Below are 23,654 nucleotides of genomic sequence, written 5' to 3' on the forward strand. Positions count from 1 at the left end.
AGGACCGAGTTTGGACAGCCCTGACCTAAGGCATTGGTCTCAAACTCAATTCCTGGAGGGACACAGCTCTGCACAGTTTAGCTCCAACCCTAATCAAACACACCTGATCCAGCTAATCAAGCTCTTCAGGATTACTAGAAACTTCCAAGCAGGCGTGAGTTGGAGCTGGTTGGAGCTAAACTCTGCCTCTAGTGTCAACTACTAAATTATTGGGAGTTTCTGTTGATGAGACTGAGTTGGAGGGAACAGGCTGACTACATGAGCAGAAATTTTTTTACGCTTTACTATAACTTAATTTATCTGTATCTTTCATATTGTAATATAGTTTGGGCGAGTACTTTTCCTACTACTCTTTCCTAATCCTTCAGAAGTGTTTCATTAGGATTGCAACTCGCTCAAACGCATATACTTCATCTGCTTCTTTATTTCATAAACTTCAGGACCCTCATTTATCAACAGTGCGTAGAAAAGGTTCTATATTTTGTCCTACGAATGAAATTTATTATGTGCCTAAATACAAGAAAATCCGTATTTATCAAACGCGCGCACGCAGTTCTTACGCACATGAGTAAGCAATCATTGTTGATAAATCCCACATGTGCGAACAACCTCAATTTGTAATGACTTTAATTGTATACTCTAATTGAAATATAAATTAATATCTTACCCTCATGTTTTTTTTCCTTTCTTCCAATTTTTCTTTCTTTTTTTTTTTTTTGTTCTGTATGTTCAGATGACATTGTACATGTTGTTGATAAATGTTGTGTACTCTATACCAAGTTGTATATCTTTAATGTCATCTTTGTGATGTTTGCATTCATACTTAAAAAAAAAAATCCCACATGCGTGTAAGTAACATGCTCGTTCACGTTTACTTGCATTCGGAAACACCTCCAATGAACCATATATGGTGACAACACCTCCCTTTATAAATCACGTGAATGTATGTATCCTCACCAAGCGGCAACCTCCCGCTCTCTCTCGTGATGCCACCAAGGAAGTGACTTAAACTGTAATTCATCAACTGGCCGCTAGAGGCTGGCTGAAAAAGGGAATCAATCCCATAGACGCCCATATTTAGACATTATTAAAGACGTATTTATCAAAGTTTTTGCATTAGTCAAATCTGGACAGAAAGAAAGCATTTTGTTACTCATTCTTGCTTCATATAATAGCTCGATCAGTCACAGGAAAGTAATCAGTGTTAACCATATTTTTATACAGTCTATGTGTCCTCACCGAAATCATGGCAAAGAAAGCGGTACCGACTGAGAAGCCGTTCTGTGCTCTCACTCTCAGCGCGGTCTTTGAAAACGCTTTCTCTGCGGAGCGCATTGTTTGCCAAGTCTTCCAATAATGCAAGATAAGCCATTGTACGGAGACAAACAAGTCTTTTATTGGGTTTGACACCAATTACGCAACTTGTCTGTTTAAAACCAGACATGATAAACTGAGTGTTTTATAATTAAAGGAAACAGGACATATGTGGATTGCTTAATGCATACTGTGACACTCTTAAATGCTCTTTATGTGTAGTGTCGCTATTCTGCCACTAGATTCTCTGCGTAAGCATGCTCAGAGGTGTGCTTATATTTACACACATTTCTACGTACAAGTACAAGTTGGTAGATCCCACACTTTGCGTGAAACTGTTCTTACGCACTAATTTGCACACATCTGTGCGTACGCACTGTTGATAAATGAGGCCCCAGGTTCTTACTATTTATGATATTCATATTTTTCAAATGTGTTTTCATGTATAAAATACTAAACCTAAAGCTCTTTTGTCTCCCTCTGGTGGCTGAATATAGTGATTCTCCAATTAAGGTGACTAGCCAGCAGTGTGGCGCTCTGACACACTAAACCAGGGGTGTCCAAACTCGGTCCTGGAGGGCCGGTGTCCTTAAACCATGTTTCTACAGTATTTCAAACACTATGATTGTAACATTTAACTGACAATCAGGCAGATTATAAATTATATCAATCATGTATTAACAATTATAAATTCTTAACAGAGCAATGCCATTCCTTGAATTTAATCAAATTTTCTTGAACCAAACCTTACTATTATACAGTGTACCCAAAACAGAGCAATAAATAACCTAATAGCAATGTTTAATATCAAAATTTCACAATCCCAACCTTTTAAAACAAAGGAACAGGAAGTATATTTTTGATTGATTTAACCATTTTGATGAAACACATCCATTGTGGTATCCAAGATTAGTTTGTTCAGGATCCCTTTCGGATTTTGTTTTGCGCAAATTCTTCAGCCAAGTGCAAGATGTCTGTAATATCTGTGAGTTTGGCTGCTTTTCCTACACCTTTAGCCACATCGGTTGAGCCGTCTGCATTTCCTCCCAAGCGTGCACACACAGAATGAGCCCATTTAAGGGCTGAGCCACTGGCAGAGCCCTAGGAAGAGAGTAAGAAGACAATCACATACCTGTGGATAATTATATCATAGTTGTGAGATTTTGTGTGTGCTGTACCTTGGGTACTTGGCAGGCACAAAGCACCTTCCCTGACAACTGCAGGTCAGACAACAACATAACCATGGAGTCTGGAGTACTCTCGCTCAGCTGGAGCACAGTCTTCATCAGCACCTAAACAAGATCGCATGTATACAAATTGTTTACATTTGACACAAATACAATCATCAAACATCACCACAAAACTTAGTAATTACCGTATGGATCAAGTCCACCACCACAGGTTTATTAGAGTGGTTGACCAGCAGCTCTTTGGCTTTCAAGGCAGCCTGAAGCAGAAAAAAAAAAACAGATAACATATCAACAAAACCTCACAAAACAGATGTGACAGGAATGACTACCCAGCGGCATCATTTGATAGGCATCTTCAGTGTTGGGTAAGTTACTCAAAAAAGTAATCTACTACAAATGACTAATTAATACTTTCAAATTGCAATTTGATTACATTACTGATTACTTCATGCAAAAAGTAATCCGATTACTAATTACTTTCTAGTTCCTTTAAAAAAAACATCAAACCTAAAAAATATACTACAAAGTGAAACGTAGTTCTTTGAGTAATTTAATGTTGAAACATATGTGAAATCGAGTGCAACATTTTGAAATATGACAAGCAACCTTTCATTGCATCTAAATGTTGTATGACTCGGCTTCCATTTTAGGTCACGTTTCCCGGTTATTTATTAAAGGGCATTCTCATTAACTAACACATGATTTTAAAATGCATCTCTTTTTCTTAACACTGCATTTGTATTACAATTTTATTTAAATTAGTAACTGTAATCAAAGTACACAAACCTAAAATGTAATGCATTACATTACTGCATTATCGGGAAAAGTAATTTGAATACAGTAACATGTATACGGTGTAACACGTTATACCCAAATCCAGGCATCATAAGCCCTATTCGGACGGGACTAGTTTTACAGGGGGTCGTTAAAGAAATTTGTGTTGCACAGATGTATTTTGCGTATTTGGTAACCACACAGTGGTGTGGTTCTCAGTATTTTAATCCTGTCCGAATCTGCCACGTCTGTGTTTTTCCTCATACAACCTCTGTAATAATTCAAGAGCAAATTACCCACCGTTTTTCTCAAACTCCGTGATCCTCTGAGAAAGCTATAATCCAGTCCGAATGCGAATGTCTGTGATTACCGATGTGTTAATGTGTTTCCTTGTGTGTTTTGGCCAACATGAACTACTGTCGACACTCTTACCTCGCACATTTTTTATATGTTTGCCTCAAGGCAAAGGCTTGAATGCAGACACATTAACATCAGAGTCTCTAGGTTTTGGGTAAAAAAAATATTAAAATAACACAGATTAAATAAAATAACTCTTGCACGTTCATCTTCCCCGCTGCTGTAACGTTAGCAGTTTTACTAAAATGCTATGCATTTAGCCCTATGTGACGTCTGTTTTTATGTTGTTTGTCAGCACACATAGCCTAAGTTACTATGTATCTGGATCAACTAGCCGAGTAGACAAATATAAATGTTTATTCATAACCATGCCGAAAATAAGTCAATAATGTTAGCTGATGCTAACTTTCTAGCTAACGAGCTTGCTGGTGCTAAATTGAGGTAATTAAAAAAAATAATAATGTCCAAATATTTTTATTCAACCACCTAGATAGATTAGATCTAAGGGAAAAAGAAAGGATGTGATGTTCAGAACATGGTAACTACAGTAATTATCAAAGTGGGAAGTGATGCCCTCTGGGGGCATTTGGCCAGGGGTGTTTTTACACCACAGACAAGGTTTGAGAAGAAAAAAAATCATTATGAAAATCTAATTATATTTTCCTTATTATATTCATTATTTCCTTATTGGTTATTTTGGTAAAATCCCAGGTATTTTGAGCAGTAGGATTATAAAAAGATATATGCTAATATAAAATTAAATTATAAAAGTATAGCCTATATATAAAACTGCAAAATAAACATTCATCTATCGGTACTTTTTACTTAAGTACATAAAAAAAAAGTACTTTTGTACTTTCACGCGAGTAAAATTGAAAACTGAGTACATTTACTTTTACTGGCGTAATATTTTATTATACGGATCTGTACTTTTACTCAAGTACTTGATTTGTATACTTCGTCCACCACTGAGAGCATGTGATCTCTGCAACGCCCAGATGCACAAAACAGACCCTCACACCTCCGTAATAATCATGGAGATGTTAGTCCCGTCCGAATTAGTACATGAAAATCACAGACGTCAGGTGATAAGAATCGAAACTCAAACATAGTTTAGAAAACTAGTCCCGTCCGAATAGGGCTATAGACTGAATTTTTTTCCTATAGACGTGTCTACCTCTTTGATCTCTGATTTCTGATGGTGTTGTTGCTAGTCTTCTGCATTGCTTTCAGCCGAGTCTGCAACTCTCGCCTCTGCCATTGTGGGATAGGTGTGATATCAACTGCCTAAAACGCATCACACATAGGATATAGCCCAAAGAAATTCATAATCACGAACTGAATCTGCAATGAAGACGAGCAGTTATGGAGAGTTACGTACATTCATTAGGAGGCCAACTTCTTTAGAGAGCCTCTGTGCTGCTGGTATATCCAGGGAGCTTGCAGCTCCTACCTGGACCGCCAGAGACTCCAACTCCTCTTGCATGTCTTGGGCCGTCTCACGAGCCTGCGTCACAGGAACAGTTAGTAATCGAACTGGTACGCAAAAGTAGATTTTGATTTTCAAACCTTTTTGGCATCATCTCCAGTAACAGCAAGGATACGGCTAATGCCTTTCACCATCTGTCGCTCAGACACAATAACAAAGTCCCTAATTGCTCCCGTCCTCAATAAATGCCTGATAAAAACAACAATATATTGGTGAACTTGGCTTCAGCTTGGAAAAAGCCAAATGTTTTGGTGGTTTGCCCAAAGGACAGGTTGCCAACCCTGTTCCTGGAGGGCTACCATGCTGCAGAGTTTAATGCTAACCCAAGGCAAGCACACCTGAACCAGCTAAACAAAATGTTCTGGACTTTATTGCTTTATTTTTTAAAACTACAGGCAAGTGTGTTGGAGCAAAGTTGGAAATGAAGGAAGAAGTAGCTCTCCAGGAAAAAGGCTGGCTACCCTTGTTCCCAAAGTGTTCCAGCAGTTTCGGAAGAACCTTACGTGCCACAGCAAAGCTCCACTGAAGCTTGTCCAGTGCTGTTTGAGTTAAGCAGATCTGAAACAGGCACAGCCACGGACACTACTCGTACTGGGTCTGGATACACCTAAAACAAACAACAGATCAAAACTTCACATATAGACTGTTTCCACCAACAGGGTGCAGGGTACCAAAACATCCTATTCTTTGGGGGGAACGGGGCCAGAACTTTGGAGTGGAAGAAAATCATAGTCCATTCATTTTAAATCAGGGTTGCCTAATTCTGCTCCTAAAAGGCCACTATAGTGTAGAGTTCATTTCCAGTCCTACTTAAAAAGACCTGAACCAGCAAATGAAGACTTCAGGATCATGGTTATCTGGACTTCAGGACTAGAATCTTTTAAGCAAGTGTGTTGGTAGGGATGTCCCGAGCTGATCTCAAGGATCAGTTTCAGGGTTTCCGATTAAGCATTTTTTAAAGTTATTGGTATTGGCTATCCCAAGCCCGATCCTTTATTTTATGTCAGCTGTCATGGGCAGATGACTTGACTGACAGACTGCCATTCTAACATCACAAGGTTCATCTATTCTAACCTTATCTCCACTATTGTTTTTCTGCTCCTATTTTATATCTTGGAGTCTCTACTAAATAGATGATGACCTAAATCAGGCTGGGCTCCAGGAACCTGTTCGAAATCCACTGTACTATAGTAATTGTTATATCAGAATAGGCCTGGGCGATAAAACGGTATCGATGTTTATCGACGGTACACCTTCTTCGATAACGATATTTAAAAAATGTTCGATATAGGCACGTGCTATGAGTGACGCAGACAGCACACACAAACACGAACACATGCTGAAATGAGTGCTGTGCCTGCCTGTGATGAGGAGATTGTGAATAAGTAATGAATATTAGTCGAATTTAAAATAAACATTTGCATTTGAATGTTAGGTGTGCATCAGGGAGCATCATCAGTGGCGCACAAGATGCGGTGATGATGATATAAGTGACGTTGTTGCATTTTAATGTTTTGTTAGTCTAGCCCACGAGACGCGCCGCTGCTGCGTTATTCATTCAAAATATTAGAGAAATATAGAAGCTCAATGCGGAGAAGATTGATTAGGTTAAAACCGAAACCAAGCCATTCACACAGATGCATATTCAGTGCATTTTTTTAGACGGACAAATATGACTGCTGCACTCGCGTCTCACACAAGAGATGTAGCCATGCAAAGTTAAAACAGTTTAAACTTTTAGAAAACACGTTGCAAATTTGTGGAGGTTTATTCCTTTTCACTGCGTCTCTTATGTTTTTAAACGCAATCTGCGTGATGGCCGATTTGGCTCTTTGTATTAAGCAATGCATAAATACATGATACTGTTTTGTTCATTATTGTTTATGCAAAAAACATTTGAATACGAAATTATATTTGATTTATACGATTTATATTAATTTAGATGTAATGCACGTTTTTTTATCGACAGTTATTTCCATGCGTTGACATTATGTGCTGCATTATTTTGCTCATTGCGCCCTCCTGTGGCCTCGGGAGACAAGACAAAAGTTTCCTTAAAACCTATTTAATCTGCATATAAAACATTAGAAATTAAATATTTGTTAAATTTTTATTGCGTGTATGACTGTTAAAACAAAATAAATATTTGTTGTTTGTCTCAATAAATTGGGTTAATTTAAAAATACAGTGGTTAAATTTAAACATTTTTTTCTATTGCTCTTTTTAAAAAAGGTTATAAAAAATGTCAATAATTATCGATACCGAACGATATGAAACATTATATCGTTGATCAATTTTTTAGCTATATCGCCCAGCCCTATATCAGAACTACTCCTTAGTTACAGATGCCCCTTTTTTACATTTGAGTCCCTGCCCCTGAGGAACTCTCTGCATGTGGTTGTATACATTGGATTGCACCTAGCACTAGGGAAGGTACAAGTATCAAATCAGGACTCGGTATTGGCAGATACTCAATATTAAATGACTTGGATCAGATCGGGGACACAATGAACTTGATCGGGACATCCCTAGAGGTTGGGTCTCCAGGAGCAGGACTGGACTCCCCATTTTACACCCTGAAAATATATATACCTCTAGAGATACAACAATCCAATATTCAATATTGGTCTGATATGGATAGGACTTTTGGTTGAATTAGTTTTGTATTTGCAGTATTGGAAATGAGAAAGTGGTATTGAGTCATCCCCATTTACCTCATCTATTGTTCTCAGACCCATAATCTGTTTAGCTTTGGACAGGGGGATCTCCTCTACATACACCTCTGCATTTTGACGAATGATGTTCTGGACCAACTCCTCAACTTGCTGTAGCTCAGAAACACTCAGGGAGCCCTTTAAACAAGCAAATACACATGTATTAAACATTTTGGAAATCATTAAATCACCAAGGCAGCCACGTAGCCATTGCACCTTCACGCTGAAGTCGAAGCGGAGCCGGTTGGCGGTGCAGTGAGACCCTCGCTGGCTAACAGAAGGACCTAGCAACTCTCACAGAGCGAAGTTTAACAAGTGTGTGGCTGTGTGCTTGACCATGCAGCCCATACGGTTAGCCTAGAGTTGGAAATTCAACACTTATTGTAAGGTATCTGCATAATGTATTACCATGGTGTTGGTACTTTTGCTCCTACTACTCCCACCTCATCCAAATTAAGTTGCACTTGGTCTCCAGTTCTCAAAGTCTCTGCTGCTGTGACCTGATGTACCACATAACCCCCAGCCAGACGGACAGACTTTACAGGGAACAGCACATCCTGCAAAGAATAACCACAATGGTGAATCTTGTGCTTATACAAAAAAATAAGACATCTCAGATGGAATGTGATCAATAACCTGCAGTCCATCCTTGGTGAAGTAACCCTGGTCGTGCGCCTGTCCACCCTGCTCTGCGTAAAAGCTGGTCTGGTCCAGAATCACACCACAGCGCTGACCCTCACTCACCTCTGAAACCAGAGACCCATCACAGTAGAGTGCCAGGACTGATGCTCTGCAAGGCTGAAACACTGACAGAGAAAAATGGGTCAGGATCCTCATTCAGTCTTATACTGTGTCCAAACCAGGTGTGATGCCATTAAGTGATAAGCAATAAATCCTATCACTTTCATATTAATGATAGTTTTTGTTCTAACCACCTGAAATGCTAGCTCACTGGTCCAAATCCTGCTCCACCTAGCTACATAGTGGCTGCCAGTGTGTTGCTATGCTAAGTGATTTAGCATGTTGTTATACAGTTATTGAGGTGTTTTCTTAATATTTATGGTGTTTGGATTGTTTTGTAACATTGCTATTTGATTGCTAGTGTTATGACTGATTTTTAGCATGACTGATTCTTTCATTTAGTAAAGAGGTGTTCTGGGTGTTTTTTGTGTGTTGCAGTTGCTATGGTGTTCAGAGTGAAAGTGTGCATGGTGTTTCTTAGCTGACTGCTTTGTAATTACTGAGGTGTTCAGAGTGTTTTTTAGCGTGTCGCTGTGCGGTTACCAAAGTGTTCAGAGTGTTTTTTAGCGTGTCGCTGTGCGGTTACCAAAGTGTTCAGAGTGTTTTTTAGCCACCTTGGTAACCGCACAGCGACACGCTAAAAAACACTCGGAACACCTTGGTAACCGCACAGCGACACGCTAAAAAACACTCGGAACACCTTGGTAACCGCACAGCGACACGCTAAAAAACACTCGGAACACCTTGGTAACCGCACAGCGACACGCTAAAAAACACTCGGAACACCTTGGTAACCGCACAGCGACACGCTAAAAAACACTCGGAACACCTTGGTAACCGCACAGCGACACGCTAAAAAACACCCGGAACACCTCGGTAACCGCACAGCGACATGCTAAAAAACACTCTGAACACTTTGGTAACCGCACAGCGACACGCTAAAAAACACTCTGAACACTTTGGTAACCGCACAGCGACACGCTAAAAAACACTCTGAACACCTCAGTAATTACAAAGCAGTCAGCTAAGAAACACCATGCACACTTTCACTCTGAACACCATAGCAACTGCAACACACAAAAAACACCCAGAACACCTCTTTACTAAATTAAAGAATCAGTCATGCTAAAAATCAGTCATAACACTAGCAATCAAATAGCAATGTTACAAAACAATCCAAACACCATAAATATTAAGAAAACACCTCAATAACTGTATAACAACATGCTAAATCACTTAGCATAGCAACACACTGGCAGCCACTATGTAGCTAGGTTTTTTAGTGTGTCGCTGTGCGGTTACCAAAGTGTTCAGAGTGTATTTTAGTGTGCTGCTGTGCAGTTACCAAAGTGTTCAGAGTGTTTTTTATTGTGTCGCTGTGCGGTTACCAAAGTGTTCCGAGTGTTTTTTAGCATGTCGCTGTGCGGTTACTGAGGTGTTCCGAGTGTTTTTTAGCATGTCGCTGTGCGGTTACCGAGGTGTTCCGGGTGTTTTTTAGCGTGTCGCTGTGCGGTTACCAAGGTGTTCCGAGTGTTTTTTAGCGTGTCGCTGTGCGGTTACTGAGGTGTTTCCGTGTGTTTTTTTAGCGTGTCGCTGTGCGGTTACCGAGGTGTTTCCGTGTGTTTTTTAGCGTGTCGCTGTGCGGTTACCGAGGTGTTTCCGAGTGTTTTTTAGCGTGTCGCTGTGCGGTTACTGAGGTGTTTTTTAGCATGTCGTTGTGTGGTTACCGAGGTGTTCCGAGTGTTTTTTAGCGTGTCGCTGTGCGGTTACCGAGGTGTTCCGAGAGTTTTTTAGTGTGTTGCTGTGCGGTTACCGAGGTGTTTCCGAGTGTTTTTTAGCGTGTCGCTGTGCGGTTACCAAAGTGTTCAGAGTGTTTTTTAGCGTGTCGCTGTGCGGTTACCAAAGTGTTCAGAGTGTTTTTTAGTGTGCTGCTGTGCGGTTACCGAGGTGTTCCGAGTGTTTTTTAGCGTGTCGCTGTGCGGTTACCAAAGTGTTCAGAGTGTTTTTTAGTGTGCTGCTGTGCGGTTACCGAGGTGTTTCCGAGTGTTTTTTAGCGTGTCGCTGTGCGGTTACCAAGGTGTTCCGAGTGTTTTTTAGCGTGTCGCTGTGCGGTTACCAAGGTGTTCCGAGTGTTTTTTAGCGTGTCGCTGTGCGGTTACCGAGGTGTTCCGAGAGTTTTTTAGCGTGTCGCTGTGCAGTTACCGAGGTGTTCAGAGTGTTTTTTAGCGTGGTGCTCTGCGGTTACCGAGGTGTTCAGAGTGTTTTTTAGCGTGTCGCTCTGCGGTTACCGAGGTGTTCCGAGTGTTTTTTAGCGTGTCGCTGTGCGGTTACCGAGGTGTTCCGAGTGTTTTTTAGCGTGTCGCTGTGCGGTTACCAAAGTGTTCAGAGTGTATTTTAGTGTGCTGCTGTGCAGTTACCAAAGTGTTCAGAGTGTTTTTTAGCGTGTCGCTGTGCGGTTACCTGCGGTTACCGAGGTGTTCAGAGTGTTTTTTAGCGTGTCGCTGTGCGGTTACCGAGGTGTTCCGAGCGTGTTTTAGTGTGCTGCTGTGCGGTTACTGAGGTGTTCCGAGTGTTTTTAGTCTGTTATTTGCTTCAAGATAAAAAGATTTAGTCTCACGTCTGGACAGGACACAGTTTTAAATATTTAACTGCCTGACATTATCTTTTCACCCTCCATTACCATATTTTCCATCAGTCCCCAGACTGTAACAGTATTTTGGGGAGTCGTCCGTGTGAGGAACTCCTTGACTTTGTAGCTCCGACAGACTATGAAGATCCAGCTGTTCAACCCTATCTTCATCATCCTCCTCTGACTGAGACCTCAACTAAGGAAACCCCCCCACAAAATTAGATATATCCCCAAAAAGAGAGCTTATTAATAAATGAGCCCATTATTCATCCACAAATCAGATATTACATTAAGGAAAGCAAAATGCTATCACAAGTACCTTCTCATATTCAACTTCAAGCACTGCCATCTCTTTTTTATCAACCATCTTGCCCTTCTCCTCCAGCATCAGGTCAATCAGATCTAGAGGGAAGCCCAGGTTACGATGTAGCGACCAGGCGACTGAAGCTGATAGAAACAACACCACAATGGACACAGAGAGTAAAACAAATATAGAGAAAAACACACAGAGAGAAATATCAGCATTAATGAACCTGAACAGATAATAAAGAGGTATAAGAAAAGCAAATTACACAGCTTTGCGGGCTTTACCTGGAAAAACGGCTGAGTCTTTGTCCATATTGCTGAGGGTCCTGTCAATCACCCTCCTGCCCTGCTTCAGTGAGGACAGGAACTGGGCTTCATTCTGATTAATGAGATCCATGATCTACAGAGGAAGCACAAAGTTTATCATATCATGTATAGAAAACAAAATTTAGTACCTGCACTAGCAGCTTTCCTAAATTGAAAAAGTGCCATGGTACATTGATATATACCATAAGTCATAATTTTAAGCTTTGCTAAAGATTTCTTTTTTGTGTTATTGAATTATTAGTGTTTTACTTTAATATTTACTTTAATTGCATTTTAGAACACTGTAATACATACCATTAAAAAATATATTTTTTTGTTTTTGAAAAAAACATGCTCACCAAGGCTACATTTATTTGATCAAAAATAATACTACAAATAAAAATAACAATTTTCTGTGTTAAAATGTACTTTATTCCTGTGATGCAAAGCTGAATTTTCAACATCATTACTGCAGCCTTCAGTGTCACATGATCCTTCAGAAATCATTCTAATATGCTGATTTGCTGCTCAAGAAACATTTCCTGTTATTATCAATGTTAAAATCAATGCTGCTTAATACATTTTAATTTATTATTTTATAATTAATAAATGCTTGAAGTTTCTCAAAAGACAAAAACAGCATTTATTTGAAATAGAAACCTTTTGTACCATTATAAATGTCTTTACTCTCACTTTTGGTTGGTATAATGTATTCTTGATAAATAAAAGTATTAATTTCTTTAAAAAAAACACGAATGTATATTTTTGTAAGAATTTACTAATAAATGAATAATAATAAATGTAAAACTGTGGTGCTTTTTGAACATGCTTACCCTCTCAGACTCTGTGTGCAGCTCAGGATAGGCATCTCCCTGAGAAAAGAGGAAAAATTAAACTCAATGTAAATATCACACACAATGCAGTGATACCAGTACTAACTTGGTCGTAATCATCTCACCAGTATATGAGCTACAGTAGGCACCAGGCTTGCCAGCGCACCTTCAGGGGCCTGCAGCACTTCTGTAGAAAACCTTACGGCACGTCTCAAGACACGTCTCAGCACCAGCCTATCACAAAGAGCACATATTGCTTGAATATTATACTTTAAATGACTCTGCGTACTTTGATGAAGTCAGACTCACTCAGCGCCTGTCATTCCTGGGTAAACTCCATCAGCGATGCACACGCTGAGTGTCCGAATGTGGTCGGCCACGACCCGATAGGCCATGTCGACCTGACCCACATCAGCCTCTCCATTCCTGCCTTGATATGCAGGAGCCTTAGAGCACTGCATGCACAAACAATAGAGGCAATGTGGTTTAGTTTGTATTGAACCTGTATATTCCTGTAAAAGGTTAAATGAAGGTCAGAGACCTGGTGGATGGCGGACAATAGAGGTGTGAAAAGATCTGTGTCATAGTTGGAGCGTTTCCCCTGCAGGACGGTCACCAGCCGCTCTAAACCCATCCCAGTATCCACACTGCACTGGGGCAGAGGTCGCAGGCTACCACTGACCTCCCTGCAACACAGAGAGAGACTAGTGACATATTCACTAGTGTGCATTATTATTATCGGTAACTAAAACTAAAACTACTATTTTAAAACATTTTGTTGATTTAAATAAAGCTGAAATAAAATAAAAACAAATAAAAATGACATAAGCACATAACAAAATTACTAAACAATGTAAATAAAAACTGAAAATATAAAAATAAAAGCTAATATAAATGTTCGGAAATGAAAATAGTAAATGTTGCCTTGATTGAAAAAAATAAAAGCAAAATAAAATAATAAATAATAAGCTAGTAATTAAAGAATGAACTGATGAACAATAAATAAATAAACTAATAAAAATGACATAAGCACACAACAAGATAACTAAAAACTGAAAATATTAAAATAAAAGCTAATAAATGCTTGGAAATGAAAACAGGAAATGTTGCCTTGGTTGAAGCAAAATAAAAACTAAAACTGAACTCAATAAAAAATACAATAAATGTAAATAATATATAAAAAAAATAAAACTGAAATAAAAAATATATTAAACCTAAAACCTAAAGAGTAATACTAAAAAAAAACTAATTAAAATGACAAAAGCACATGACAAAATTACTAAAATGTCTACAAAAACTAAAAAAAAACCCTACAAAAATGTAATATAAATAAATTAAAAACCTTAATTAAATGATTAGAAATATTGCTTTGAACTGAACCAAAACTAAAATAAATTAAACAAATATATATATATATATTTTTGCCAGTCTTTTTTAATATAATTTTGGTAATATCTACAGATTGAACCATCGCTTCCCCGCAGAACAAGCCTCCACTGCACATTAAAGTTTGTAAAGCTTGAAAGAAAATTAAAAAGAGATTTGAAAATATAAAAATAAAAGCTCATTCAAAATATTAATAAAAACTACAATAAATAGTCAAATAATACTGGAAGTAACTGTTCTAACCTGTTATACTGCATAAATACAAGATTCCAAATTTCCACTACATCTGGACTGTCTGCGTTGACCAGTGAGGCAGCGTTCCAATTCCCAACGTGATCGTAGTGAATCTCTGTGCAGGGGCCACACGGACCCGTCTCGCCCATTTCCCAGAAGTTATCCTTCATTCCGAACGGCAACACGTGATCCGGCCGCACTCTGCACGTGAACATCACAACAATCCAGTGGATCTCCAACAGAAAACGAATGCGTTTGTCAACTTTGCTTTGCACTTGTGAACGTACCTCATGCTGAGCCAGATTAGCCGGGTTTCCTCATCGGCAGGGAGTCCATTCGCCACATCTCCAGAGAAGTACGAGACGTACAAGCGATCAGCGGGAATGCCGTACTCTTCCGTTAAAAGACGCCAGGCCATTGCACAGGCTTCCACCTGGATGATGAATTATTAATTCATTCAAAAATATGCAAAAGTACTGAGTTCCTCCAAGAAACTACGTTTGCTTGCGTTCTTGGAGGAACACAATAATTCTGCAAGAGAACAGATGTTTAGTGAGAGAATGCAAAGTTTCTCGTGGGAACGAAATACTTTTTGCGAGTGAAAAGTTTCTCGGGGGAATGCAATACTTTTGCGAAAGAATGATAACGTTTCTGCGGGGAATGCAATACTTTTGCTAGAGAACACCCATTTCTTGGGGGATCGCATTAGTTTTGTGAGAGAATGCAATGCTTCTTGGTGAATGCAATATTTTTTGCGAGGAAAAAAAAAAGTTTCTCAGGGAAATGCAATATTTTTGCGAGAGAATGCAAATGTTTCGCGAGAAAAGGTAAAGTTTCTAGGGTTAATGCAGTAGTTTTGCAAGAGAATGCAAAAGCATTAAAATATAAATGTTCTTCCAACTCATATGTGACCCTGGAGCACAAAACCAGTCATAAGCAGTAAGGTTATATTTGTAGCAATAGCCAAAAATACATTGTATGGGTCAAAATTTTCGATTTTTCTTTTATGCCAAAAATCATTAGGATATTAAGTAAAGATCATGTTCCATGAAGATATTTTGTAAATTTCCTACTGTAAATATATCAAAACTTAATATTTGATTAGTAATATGATCCTGTCCTAACAAACCATACATCAATGGAAAGCCTATTTAGCTTTCAGATGATGTATAAATCTCAATTTCAAAAAAATCCTTTATATGTATATATATATATGTGACCCTTATGACTGGTTTTGTGGTCCAGGGTCACATATATTTTTTCATTACCATGTCCCTGTAGGGACTCTGTAAAATGCAATTCATACACATGATAACTTGAATAATAACACCTGCATGATGAACGTGTTTTCAATTAAAATTCATTTTGATATTTTTATGGGGCATGAAGCATCCAGATATCATAATTAAGAAAAACATGCCTCATTAAATGAACTCAATAATTGGCCAAACCTTGAAGTAATCACCAAATGACCAGTTCCCCAGCATCTCGAAGAAGGTGTGATGGTACACGTCTTTCCCCACATCCTCCAGGTCGTTGTGTTTGCCTCCGGCGCGGACACACTTCTGACTGTTCACCACCCGCCGGTACGATGCCATCTCACTGCGGGGGTCCGGACAGCCCAGGAGAATGGGTTTAAACTACAAGACAACACAGACCATGTCAACCTACCATCGAAATTATTATTACAGAAGACAGTCACCCCAAAAAGCACTTAAACCTCTCTTAAAACAATTTTTAATTCTTTTTCAGGCTGTACATAAAAGCACAATGGTCAATATTTTGACTATTAAATTATTTCTATTCATTGAGTCTCTACTTTTTTTATTTATATGGGCCTTTCTACAGAATTGGTGCAAACTGCTGTCCCACAACCAAAAAACACATTTAAAAAGCATTTAAGTATTCAAATCTTGAATGTTTACTAAGAACCTTCTATTATCTATTGAAACCCACAATTATGTTTAAAATATTAGTAAGCTTAATATATATATAAAAGCATCATTTATTGGGTACTTTCAATTGGGAGGTGGCTGTCCTGAACCCTAACCCCTAAATTTCAACTTATGAAAATGATATTGAAATTATTTTGTTATTTTTTTCCATTGTTTTCAAAAGTAACTTTTTGATTCTCTTAAAAAGTGAAGTTCAAAAATATATATATTTTCTTTGTAAATTGTGAAACTTTATGTAAAAAAACTGTGTCCCGCATTTTCACGTCCCTACCGAAACAGTGTATGTTTTAGTCTATTGGCCGAAACTACATCCCTATATTTATGATCAGGAAATATTTACGTGTCACTCTCTCTCATAGCTACATGGTGAGTAGATAGGTCTCATCATTTTGAGGTAAATGTGTTCAAAATTCGGAAAAATCTGTGTGTAACTTTAAGGAACGTCACTACCGAACACCTTTTTTCTGCAATTAAGCACACTTTTTTGGGAGTTATTCCATAACATTTAGTTTTTATATGTGTACCACTGTTCAGAACTGTGCTAGCTAACCATGCGCTGATTAGCATCCTTGAGCTAGGTTCAAAAGTATCTCAAATCAAGTCAAGAGTCAAGAGTCAAGAGGCATTTATTTATCATTTGCATAGTTAACACTGGGGAAAACTGGGCATTGAAATGCTTGTGACGAGGCTCAGACATACAGTGACAATAACAGGACCATACAAAAAAACATACAGATATAGATGTACGTGGAGGGCACTGAGATATTGAGTGACTTCAGTGACCATAGGCAGAACAATAACACAGACAGAGCATTATGTAGATAAAACTGTAACATCAGTGCCCCAGCGAGTGTTAATCAAAAAGCACACGCCTCACTACCGTCACTAAATTGTCACTACCGACACATTTGGTGGAGTTTCGGTAGTGACATCTTTGGGGGTTTTTTTTTTGGGTGTTATCCCAAAGAATTGTCACTACCGAAACAGTCACGGTGTTTCGGTAGTGACAAAAGGGAACACATAATCCTCATATTTGGGGGAAATAAACAAACTTTCAGTACAGTTATGCAATTTTTGTGTTTTAGTATGTGAGTTAAAATTCGGTAATGAGATGTGGTTGCTACCAAAGCATTACTGTCACTACCGAAAATGTGCTGTCACTACCGAAACATGGGATGTTTTGTCAAAAATAAAGCATACTGAATTATCAGCTAAGATGTTATGATAGTTTTTAGTGGATAGTTAATGAATCCTTAACTTTGAAATCAGTATGATCAAATTTTTGCCTTTTACAAAGAAAAACTGGATTCAAAATACAACAAATCTCATTAATTGCACTTTAAATACTGTTAAAAATTTAATTGTTATGGATTTACCTCTGAAAAAAATGTTAATAAAATAGCAAAAAAATACATTTACAATCTAGACACAAGCAAAATCTTAATAGGTCAATATAACCTTCTAATTAAATTATTATTACTGTGTTTCGGTAGTGACAAATTTGGGGAGAAGACAAATATTCCAAAATTTCTGAAAATACAACACGAGAATTAACTGCACAATTACTATAAATGCATACCTTGGATATTATACAATGTGCATACATACAGATTTTTTGGAAAAAGACAAATTTTTTCAAGACGTTTCCAACTCTTACTGTGGACCAATTCTGTAGAATGGCCCGCCCCATATAGTTATGCTTTCCAAAGTTTTCAATTGTTTAAGTTTTTTAATTGTTCAAATACAGGCAATGTTTCAAACGACTTAATGAACATAATAACGAGCAAATATAATAATTTAATTAAAAAAAAAAAAAACTAGATTTTATCACCATCCACAATATAATATTTTAAAGCGCAAACCTTATATTTCTCTCTACATATACAATAGTACTACATGGACCGTGCCCAAAAACATAGTAGAACCGTTGTGCTTTGACGTGGTTGTTCGTTATTATGTTTGCATTATCCTGGATGTGATGTGATTGTGGATTGTGTACCCGGTTCATCCCTGTGTTGACGAACAGACGGCTCGGGTCTCCTCTTGGACGCACGGGGGAGGACGCCACAACCCGGTGTTCATAACCTTCCTGGAAAAAGTCGATAAACTTCCTCTTTTAGAGGTGAATTCTTTATGAGATTCTGAGTAGAACAGGGCCGAGCACCGTCGTACACCCGGAGATAAAACGCTTAAGTTTGTATTTAAAAGCGCACAGTGGAGCTGTTTCACCAGCCCTATGCGCGCAGCCATCTTGCCGCGTCACAGCGTCAAACAGCAGCATCCAATCAGCGACGAGAATGAAACTGAAACTAAACATGACGACGAATATACTCTAAATAAACAAATAAGTAATATATAAAACGTAAATATATGACTTCTAAAGAATGGTGCAGTGCGCTGAAAATGTATATAAAATATATCAAAAATATAACACTTCAAACGTATATAAATGTTATGCATAGAAAGCACATACAAATATGATATAGAAAACAAGTAGTAGGATTTTTATAGTAAGTTCAAGCACTCAAGTTATTAAACATCTTGGTGTCATACGAATATGAAATCTTGAAAAATATTTACTGCGGCCCTCAACAGGAACATATGAAATGAACCACATCAACCAAAAATAAATAAATAAGATCAGTAAATTACTTTTAATATTTTACTTCATCAGATGCTGTGTCAGTTAATAAATAAATATATATATATAAATATAAATATATAAATATATATATATATACTTATATCTATCTATCTATATATATATGTTTATCAATTTGCACTGGCTACCAGTAGCTGCTCGCATTAAATTCAAGGCATTAATGTTTGCCTACAAAACCACCACTGGCTCTGCACCCATTTACCTAAATTCATTACTTCAGACTTATGTGCCCTCTAGAAGCTTGCGTTCTGCAAGTGAACGGCGTATTATTGTGCCATCTCAAAGAGGCACAAAATCACTTTCACTGACTTTTTCATTAACTGTTCCCTCCTGGTGGAATGACCTGCCCAAATCAATCCGAGCAGCTGAGTCCTTAGCCATCTTCAAGAAACGACTAAAAACACATCTGTTCCACCTTTATTTGACCCTCTAACTCTAGCACTTTCTACTTTATATTTATCCTCTTTAAAAAAAAAAAAAACACTAGCTTTCTATTTTTTCTATTCTACTTGTTTTTTTTTCTTTGTGTGTGTATAATATATGTATGTATGTCATATCTACATATATATATTTTCAGCAGCCATTATTTCCATCTTCAGTGTCATGTGATCCTTAGAATTTATTTGAAATAGTATAATAGAATAATAATTTAAATGTCTTTTCTGTCACTTTGAATCAATTTAATGCATCCTTGTTAACAAGTATTAATTTCTTTAAAAAATTGACTGACCCCAAACGTTTCAACAGTAGCCAAAGTTTAAACTGCTTGATAAATATAAACTACTTTATAAGAAAACACCAACCCACAAGTCAAAGTATATAGTTTATTATCATATAATCACATTTGTTACCAGCCAACTACAAAAGTGTAGTAGCTTGTGTTGCATTGCTGCATTATGAAATGTTCCTTCCTTTGACCTTCATGAGAACATGCAAACAAAAGATAAAAAGAGCGATTGCACAAGTCAACATGTGTCTTTCTTTTAACACTGCGAGTGGTTTTGTGATAACTTTAGGAGATGTGTTCAGTCACCTCATGATGGCTCCAACAAAAGTAACAAATATATTGTTATGCTTCCTCCCTTAACAATCCTCACTGGCTAATAACAGTCAGCATATTCGCTACAGTAGCAGAGAATACTAAAGTAAATAATGCATAAGAACAATTAAGGCACTTGGGTTGTCAGGTTTATTCTGTCAAACAGACGTCCCTTCTTTTGACTCTTCGGCTTCCTGTTGACAAATAAAAATGTAAATGTTACTGATACATTCCATACGGAATATATGCTTAGCAAAGATTGACAGCCCTACATTTGTAATTGTCTGGAAAGTGTTTATAATGTACCTTGCCGTGTAACTGTTCCTGCAGGTTCTTCATGGTCTCTTTCTCTTTGTCCAGCTCTTCTTGTGTGCTCTTCAGGAGCTGTCGAAGTTTAGTGGCTACCTGGCCGAGGTCTCGCGTCAGCTTCTTCTCTTTCTCCAGTCTCTCCTGATACAGACACAAATAAAAAAAAAAAAACACACTGTTAGAGAGCAAAGATCCTGTATATGCTGGTTTGAACTTCAGATGGTGAAGATGTGTTGTAGGAACCTTTAGCTCTTCAGTTGGTCCTTCTCCAGCAGCTTTCAACTCTTCTAACTGAGCCTCGAGATCCCTGACGCACTTCTGAGCCTGAGAGGAGAAACACCCCAAGAATTTCAAATTGTAAATAATGATCTACATAACATTCTAAATAAAAGTTAATTAAAAAAATAATAATATAAACAACAAAAAGTAGTCAAAATCTAATTAACGGGTTAGTTCACCCAAAAAGGAAAATTCTGTCATTAATTACTCACCCTCATGTCGTTCCAAACCTGTAAGACCTCCGTTCATCTTCGGAACACAAATTAAGATATTTTGGATTAATTCCGAGAGCTCTCTGACCCTCCCATAGACAGCAATGTAATTAACACGATCAAGGTCTAGAAACGTAGCAAGGAAAAGGTAAAATAATCCATGTGACATCATGGGTTCAACCATATGAAGCTACGAGAAAACTTTTTGTACGCAAAAGAAAACAAAATTAACGACTTTATTCAACAATTTGTCTCCTCCACGTGACCGTAGCGCCATTTTGGAGAATCCACTGAACGCAAACAGCGTACGCTATTCTGTGTCAGCCGCGTCAAGCGGATACGCTGTTTACGCTTTGATCTGAACGTAAACAATATATCCGCGTATATACGTTGCATACGCTGTTTACGTTCAGTGAATACTCTCCAAAATGGCACTATAGGGTGACGCAGAGGAGATGAATTGTTGAATAAAGTCGTTTTTTTTTTTTCTTTTGCACACAAAAAGTATTCTCGTAGCTTCGTAAAATTACGGTTGAACCCCTGATGTCACATGGATTATTTTAACGATCTCCTTGCTACGTTTCTGGACGTTGATCGTGTAAGGACCCTTGCTGTCTATGGGAGGGTCAGAGAGCTCTCAGAATTCATCAAAAATATCTTAATTTGTGTTCCGAAGATGAACGGAGGTCTTACGGGTTTGGAACAACATGAGGGTGAGTAACTAATGACAGAATTGTCCCTTTAAATTTGATTAAAAACTAAATAAAATTAATATACTAAAATAAAATGAATGAAATAAAAACAAATACAATTAATCAAACCAAAATAAAAATTAAAAATGCAATTAATTAAATATTAACAAATGTATTAATTTTATATCTTTTCATTTATTAAAATATTAATTAATTTAAAACAAAATCAAATGACTTAAAACTCATAAAAAATTAAACATCTAAATAAATGTAATTAAATTTTAATTAAATCAAAAAGAAAATCAATAAGAAAAAATAACCTAAATTAGAGGCCATAATATTAATTGAAATTTAATTAATATAAACCGTAAAACTAAAAAAGAAATAAAATTCAGTTAAATTAATAAAACATTGAAATAAAATACAAGTTCATTTAATACAATTTAGTTCATTTGAAATAAATCCAAATAAATTTTGATTTAATTTCATTTTAATTTAAAAAGGAAAACAATAAGAAAAGAAAAAAAGAATAACCTGAATTAGAGGCCATAATACTAACTGAAATTTTATTAATATAAACAATAAAAACAAAAAAGAAATTTAACTCAGTTCAATTAAAAAAAAAAATCTAAATAAGATACAAGTTTATTTAATACAAATTAGTCAAATAAATCAAGATCAGCCAAAATAGAATTAAGAGTAAATTAAAATAAAGTAAACCCAAATCAAAATAAACCCAAAATGAAATGAATCAAATTAAATACTAAAACAAAAACAGATAATTTTATTAAAAATTAGATTAATTTTGGTCCTTTTGGCATTTTTATTGATTTGCTTTTTGTTTACGTTAATTAGAGTCCTTAATATTAAATGGACTAGCTTTTATATTGTCATCCAGCAAGAAGAGATCCAAACAGCCCTCTAAAATGTGTCACCTGTTCATAGTTGCTTGCAACCTGCTGTCGAATGTCCTCTTCTGTCTGCACTTTATTTGTTGCCTCCTCCAGCTGTGTTTTCACCTGTAAAGTTAGACATCGGTGAGTATCAGATGTAAGTTTGATCACAGATACTCAATACCCACACACAGCAGGACACAACAGCAACAGCATATACATGTACACGTGTGCATGTACTTTAACCGCTCAAGACAAAAAAAAAGCATGCCAGAGAGTTGTCTTCAGGCCAGGCAGCACATAATACATAAGACATGCTACACCCTCCTTCACCAACAGGCTTTTATGAAAGACAAAGAACACAGGATGCACAAAACACACACTGGGGAATGAAAACAGATGCAGTTAATACACCCACAACCAGTATTAACCTGAGCTGACTGGACGCTCTCGTCGTTCTGTACTTGCCGAGTCACTTCCTGTAGCTCCTGCCTGACCTGTAACGCACAGCGGTCACTCAAAGTAGAAAGCCACGTGTGCATCCTGAGACAAACTGATGTTAAACTTACCAGTGACAGTTCTGCTCTCTGCTGCTGAGCCTCTGAGTTGGCTGATAAAAGCTGGACCTGAGTTTCTGATAGCAATGCCTTCAGCTGAGAAGAATATAAAGAAAGATAACCGAACCGTGAAAAACAGCACCTTAAGTAAGACTGAGACTTCTTTTCTTAAATAATACTTATTTAAATTTAATTAAACATTAATATAATGTACACAACAAAAAACACACAAAAAAGTAATAAAAGTAAAACAAATCTAAATTAAATTCTGTTCAAAGAAAAAGCAAAAAGTACAAACTTGTAATTGAACAACAAAAAAAACTCATAAATCAGAATAAAATGAAATGGAATGAAGTGAAAATGAAATAAAATAGTTTATTTAATATAAAATCCCTTCAAAATAAACCAAGATCAGCCAAAATGGAATTAAATGTAAATGAAAATTAAATGAAATGCAAAAATATCAAAATACTACAGTAATTTTACATTTAAAATCAAAATTATAGGCCTAATTAAAAAACATTATTAAAAATCAATGTTTTAATTTTAACAGTTTGATTTAAAATGAAATCACATCAACATAAATCAAGATCAACCAAAATTGAATTAAGTGTAAATGAAAAAAAAAAAAAAAAAAAAAAAAAAAAAAAAAATTGTAACTAGTAAAAATGGCAAAACAAAACTACAACTACATTACTAAAACTTTAACTAGAATTAAAATAAAAATGGAAGATATAAAAATAAAAGCAAATTTAAAATATTAATACCAATATAATAGTATGT

At 36.9% G+C, this 23,654-nt stretch overlaps 1 protein-coding gene, 1 long non-coding RNA gene and 1 pseudogene across 7 annotated transcripts in view; 1 reads left to right on the plus strand and 2 right to left on the minus strand.

Annotated features, from left to right (window-relative positions):
- Window positions 1–1,926: 1,926 nt before the first annotated feature.
- On the minus strand, window positions 1,927–18,487 carry LOC107659338 (alanine--tRNA ligase, mitochondrial-like; annotated as a pseudogene).
- Window positions 8,985–11,119, plus strand: LOC107659339 (uncharacterized). 4 transcript variants are annotated; one of them, XR_001630898.1, is made up of 5 exons: window positions 8,985–9,180; window positions 9,854–10,276; window positions 10,311–10,785; window positions 10,872–10,957; window positions 11,054–11,112. It is a non-coding gene; the product is annotated as an uncharacterized LOC107659339 (long non-coding RNA). The 4 variants fall into 4 exon arrangements; XR_001630900.1 differs by having other exon boundaries at window positions 10,872–10,914; window positions 11,054–11,106; XR_001630899.1 differs by lacking the exon at window positions 10,872–10,957 and having other exon boundaries at window positions 11,054–11,119.
- Window positions 18,488–19,700: 1,213 nt separating the features above from the next.
- LOC107659340 (ribosome-binding protein 1-like) overlaps window positions 19,701–23,654 on the minus strand; it is a 15,047-nt gene continuing 11,093 nt past the window's right edge. For 2 of the 3 annotated variants that reach the window (XM_016448252.1, XM_016448253.1), the window contains exons 23-28: window positions 22,884–22,967; window positions 22,746–22,811; window positions 22,357–22,440; window positions 20,482–20,562; window positions 20,236–20,379; window positions 19,701–20,123 (exon numbers count right to left, since the gene is read on the minus strand). In XM_016448252.1, the coding sequence (XP_016303738.1) occupies window positions 20,088–20,123; window positions 20,236–20,379; window positions 20,482–20,562; window positions 22,357–22,440; window positions 22,746–22,811; window positions 22,884–22,967 (495 nt within the window). In that variant the 3' untranslated portion in view covers window positions 19,701–20,087. The remainder of the gene's footprint in view (window positions 20,124–20,235; window positions 20,380–20,481; window positions 20,563–22,356; window positions 22,441–22,745; window positions 22,812–22,883; window positions 22,968–23,654) is intronic. The other variant, XM_016448254.1, reaches the window with a different exon arrangement.

The sequence above is a fragment of the Sinocyclocheilus anshuiensis genome, unplaced genomic scaffold (genome assembly GCF_001515605.1).
Source record: "Sinocyclocheilus anshuiensis isolate Anshui unplaced genomic scaffold, SAMN03320099.WGS_v1.1 scaffold912, whole genome shotgun sequence".
Classification (NCBI taxonomy): Eukaryota; Metazoa; Chordata; class Actinopteri; order Cypriniformes; family Cyprinidae; genus Sinocyclocheilus; species Sinocyclocheilus anshuiensis.